Source organism: Fulmarus glacialis, unplaced genomic scaffold (assembly GCF_000690835.1).
Source record: "Fulmarus glacialis isolate BGI_N327 unplaced genomic scaffold, ASM69083v1 scaffold34700, whole genome shotgun sequence".
NCBI classification, from domain to species: Eukaryota; Metazoa; Chordata; class Aves; order Procellariiformes; family Procellariidae; genus Fulmarus; species Fulmarus glacialis.
Window position 1 is genome coordinate 11625 of NW_009187690.1, and position 5202 is coordinate 16826.

Below are 5202 nucleotides of genomic sequence, written 5' to 3' on the forward strand. Positions count from 1 at the left end.
GTTAGATTCTGTTAAAATTCTGTGCCAAAAGAACTCTAGTCAGCATTCTTTCCCCAAAGTTGCCCCTCCTGAATTCCCAAGAAGGGAGTCAAGTTATGCTGCGGGTTCCATAATGAAAGCTCCTTTCTGCTATTAACCAGCTTCCATCCATGTATGCCCCAAATTCATATCTGAATTGCAGGTTATTGGTGAAAGTGTCTTCAGAATTACAGAAACTCCCCTTTTCTCTGTACTCAGTACATGCAAGATGAGAGCAGTCAATCTTCTGATCTGTAGTCTTTGCTTCTTAGATTCACTTCTGTCAGTCTCTCAGCTGTAGAAGTCCCAGTTGACTGAACAGCAGAAGAGCTGGGATGCTGAACTCTTGAGTACAGCTGCTCCTCTCTGCCATCTGGGACCAGACCTGAGATGTCTAGGGAGGAAACATGGAAGTCAGCTAGCTGTGTGCTGCCGTAGCCGAGGTTCTCAACTCTGTATGCAAACGGTTATAGCTGAAGAATGCAAGTGCAAAGCCCGTGCAGTGAATAAGCAGCCAGGTATGTAACTTGCATGTTCAGAGAGGAACTCCTCAGCATAATGGTGAGCAGAGAGGAAGGCCCTGTTTTCACCTCTCAGTGCCACAGCCTCTGTGCCATGAACATGCTTAGTGCTGCTCAGAGGAGGCATTTTGTCCTCTGCTAGTCAACTAGGTGAACCTGTTTCACTAGATTACGAAAGAATTCTAGAAAGCATGAGCCCTACCAACTTGCTAATGTTACATTGATTCCTTGCACTGTTGTCTCCCTTGAGAAAGCTGCTCAGCTTTGTTCAAGGAGTGATTCAGCTGAACACCTCCAGCAGGAGCTGTTTACCAGGGTCTCCTGGTAAGGATACTGACCTGAACAGTTCAGCTTAGCGGTTGCATTTTAGGAGAGAAAACGAGGCCGAAAGAACTGCTGACAAATAGAAGAGCACTGTTCAATGTTAAACCAGTGATTTCATCATCTTAAGGGGAAAATAGCCTATGTAATAGCAAGATGTGCTGCTGCTGAAGGAAACAAATTGGTGTGTGGGGGTAGATGGGAGGGGAAGCTGGCATTTAAGTTCAGGTCACACAGAAGGCTTTCTTTTTAAATAGGTTTTGTAAGAGAAGTTTTCACCTCAAGTGTTCCCTGTGCCTGTCTCTTCATAGCAAAACAAACTGGCCCTTTCAGTTACGGATGTGCGGCACAGGATGCCTTTGCTCAATTTCACTGCAGGTCCTAGAACGGTTTTAGGCTTCATCAAGGCAGCCATTCTCAGATATCTTAACTGCTGTTGATGTTCATAGTATTTATAAATGGGATGATAGAAACAACTCCTGTAAGTAGCCCTTAAGTTGGCTTTCTCAACTTCTTTGTGTCCTGTCTAACTAAGGAGCTGGATGATGGACTAGCCTGAAATATTGACCAGTTTCCTCTGTGAAAATCAAGTTCGTTTCCAACAAAAGACCCCTGAAAAGGGACTGATACTGTCCCTTGCAGCAGAAGTATTTCAGTACTGAAGGGGCACAGTTAGGTGGAGGGCATTATAAGATACTTCCAGGCAGCGCAATATGCAGACTTACTAACTGTGAGTCCTGATGCGGAAGATTCTGGTTTCCTACATACACTGCTGTATTCGTGCATCTCCCAAAAATACGGTGACCTTGCCCCATGGCTGAGAAGCTCTCGCAAGCAAGATGTCGGCTATCAATTGGCTCTGCAAAGTGTTCTGGAATTCATTCTGAATATATTTTTGCTTTCTATGTGGAAAAAGAAATAAGTATAAATTCTCATTTTATGCTGTATTTTGTACCTTAGTTGTGTTTGAAAATGTTTTGATTTTTGGAAACAATCAAAATAAAACAATGGCATCTTTGTATCCACTTGGCGTGTGTGACTGGTGACGCTCCACAGACAGGCTACCTGGAAATGCTGGTTAGTGGTATGGTGTGCTTTCTTTCCCACCTACTGAAAATCATCTTTCCATAAAGTGGTCTGAGCACTGGGCTGCCTGTACTTGACTGCAGCGGTCATCCTTCCCTTGGTGGTGGGGGGTGGCTTGAGGCTGTTAGAATACAACTTAATTCCACCCTGCTATTCTCCTCCCCAGCTGTAACGGTTAACTGGAATGGGCAAACACTTCAGACAGTCTTGTGCACCCTCTAGAATTGTGAGACAACAGGCTTCAGGCCATGTATTTATCATAAAATTTATTTGCCGTTGGTTGCTTTCTTGAAGTTCTTGGGTTTTTGATGATGACTCTTGAATTTCTTCTTTAAAGGGCCTGACTGTTTCTGTAGAGAAAAAAAGTTAATCAGCTTGTTTCCAAAACCCAAATCCAGCCCTGCCCAAGACGGCTTAAAGAGAAACCGAGCGTAGTCTCCCTTACAGAGACAGAACAAGCACAGCGCTGGTGACAAGAGCCAGCCAGGATCTCTCCTTGCCCCACCCTGCAAGTTAGTGTTCCTTTCTCTGACAGGCATGTGGTTTCATTAGATAGAAACAGTGACAGTCTCCCCCCAGAAATGAGCCCAAACTTCATCCAGCCTCAACTTTCTGGTTTGGTATGGTTATAAAGGATCCAGCCCCTTCTTTAGCGGGCTGCCTTAGGGAGTTAAAGGTTTATCCATCTTTATGTACATAACATCTGCCAGCTTCCCAAACTGAGAAGGATCCGGGTATGTCCTGTAAGGCAGGACCTCGCCAGCTCCTCAGAAGAGGCAGAAAAAGGGTCTAGAAGGACCCTGTGACTTCAAAAGGGTTTAACTAGTGCTTCTGTGCTTATGGGGAGAAAGATTACGGAACCCACAAGACGCACTTCAGTCTCCCTGTTAAAGACAGCGTGCAGCAGGATCCCATCAAAGATGAGCTATTTATAGAGGCAGGAACATCCCCAGTCAGAGCAGACAGGACAAATGTTTACTGGTAGTAATTCACACCTCAGGATGCGAATCAGTGGCTGGCACACGGGGAAAGTCTATTCTGTGCAGCTCTGCACCTTCTGCTGGTTCTCAGACAAGAATAGATCAGACAACACCTACAGGATGGGATCTCGGTTCCACGCTCCCCTGCTGCTGCACGCGGCAGCGTGACTCCCACCTTTCCCCTTTTGTTGCCAACTGCTCTGCTGATGTCCATTCTTCCACCATCCTCTCTGTTCACGTCGCCATTCTGCTTGGCCCCCTCATCCTCGCTGTCTATTGCAAAGTCATCACTGCCCTTTGTGGTTTGTGGAGCTGCCGGGTTTTTTTCTGGGAAGAGTGCAGCTAAAATACAAAGATTTAGCTCAGGATCAGTCCCCTGTGCAGACAGGCTCTGCCTCCCCCTAATTTTACTTTGAGGGCATCTTAAAGGTGATTTACCAAGCTGCTTCCAGTCTCCGAGCATATACATGTCTCTGCTGAAATACTTGGGAAATAAACACACTGGTGTTTTATTAGAAACACACCTGGTGCTCTTACGAGCCCCGTTCTGTGCCTGCTCTGCTACAGCAAGGCAGTGTCTCCAGATGTAAGTCAGCAGAACGGCCTGGCCAACTCCTATCAGACGGAGGCACTTGCTGTAGAGATACCTATAGCAGTAAATCCCAGTGGATCTTGTATCCCTCCCCTCTGGTTATTACTTAGTGATAACTGCCATTTCTTACTTGGCAGTGGGAAGCTTTTCTGAAACCCAAGAACCCCCAAATGGATGGAGTCACAGGCCTCCAGCACGCGAGCAGCAGGGAGGAGTGAAAAGAAGCCAGGAGACAATGAGCCGACAAACTCCTTTCAGAACATAGATGATACCAACGTTCGTACTCACGTGGGTACAGGTCACTCATGCTGTCATCCGTCTCCTCTCCGTCCTCATCGCTGGACTTTGGCTCCCAGAATTCCTCTTTTCTGTAAGGCTGCCTGCTCCCGTTCATTTGGTCATCAGGGTGCTGCGTCCGCTGCTTCTTCTGTCGCAAGCAGGCAGGGACATACTCCACTCCTTCCTTCTGGCACTCCTCATCTAATAGTGCAGCACTTAGCAAGGCTACCCAGTCACCTTATTCCTTTCCATTTCCAGTTGTAGCTTATATTAAATGCAACTCAAGAGTATGTTGAGCTCAACTCTAATATACATTTATATACATGCAACCTACAGTGATACTATGGACCATAAAAGACGGGAAAGATGTTAACACAGAGACTGTGCTGGACGTGTGAACCACCCTCTCTGGGGAAGTTTCAGAACCGCTCCTCTCAAGTAAGGATGTCCCAAGGTATTTGCTAGAGGCCTTTTGCTCCCTACATCTGGGATCTTCCTTCCTAGCTGAGGAGCACACACAGCAACAGCAGAACATTACTCTCAGTCTAAAGAAAATGTATCCCCCTCCTTCATGTAGAGCTACTGAAATCTCAACAGCTCAGGGGAAAAAGTTGGCTGGTTCTATCTTCAGAAAAGCCACTTACATGTTTTTAGGGCCTTCTGATAGCGCTTCCCTTGGACGTGACGCAGCACATGCTCTGGAAATTTGTTGATGTGTCTGAGAGTGAGCTTGCAAAACAGCTGGTGTCTGACAGACACAGAAAGAAAGAGACAGCAACAGAGTTTAAGTATGCTGTTACTTAGTAACTTTTCATTTATAAGCACTGTGCTCAAAGTTGATAAATGCTTTATAAAGACTTTCCCAGTCTCACAAAACCCATAAAGGCTCAAGAACTTTGTAAAGATCAACCACTTTATGCCTGAGATTGAACAAAGTGTGAAGCATAACACACAAGAGGAAGAATACGTACAGATTCTTTGTGCTGGGCACTATATGGGGCTCAAACTTGCCATAGTCAAACTCTCTGGCTGTCTTTATCAGCCGCTGGTACTTCTTGCCATTAGTGTAAGCCTGCAGCTCTGACAGCCGACATGGCATCTCGTGGCCTGTCAGCCTGCATCTCACCTGAAGAAAAACGATGTCTGGTCAGGGAAGCCCAGGGCATTACCCCAGGGCTGGGGAGGGCAGGAGACACCTGGGCAGCATCCTCCTCCCCAGCCCTCCTCCGACTTCCACGGCGGGAGAAAAGCCTCCGGGCCAGGGAGCTCACAGGGGCCGAGCCCAGCTGCTGGGGCACCTTCCCCGGCCTGCTACCAAGCGGCCTTGTCCCCCCTCACGGCCCCCTCAGGGGATGCGGCCTCGGCATCCCCTCACGGACCCCTCATGGCAGCGCCCCCAGTCCCC

General features: G+C 47.3%; 1 protein-coding gene across 1 annotated transcript; it reads right to left on the reverse strand.

The window, feature by feature from the left end:
- Positions 1 to 2192: 2192 nt before the first annotated feature.
- SURF2 (surfeit 2) lies at positions 2193 to 4923 on the reverse strand (the record flags this gene model as incomplete). The annotated part of the gene is made up of 5 exons (XM_009576016.1): positions 2193 to 2296; positions 3102 to 3268; positions 3807 to 3998; positions 4442 to 4545; positions 4769 to 4923. Coding segments are annotated over 5 exons (702 nt in total), but the record flags the coding sequence as incomplete, so codon positions are not given.
- Between the last annotated feature and the right edge of the window lie 279 nt (positions 4924 to 5202).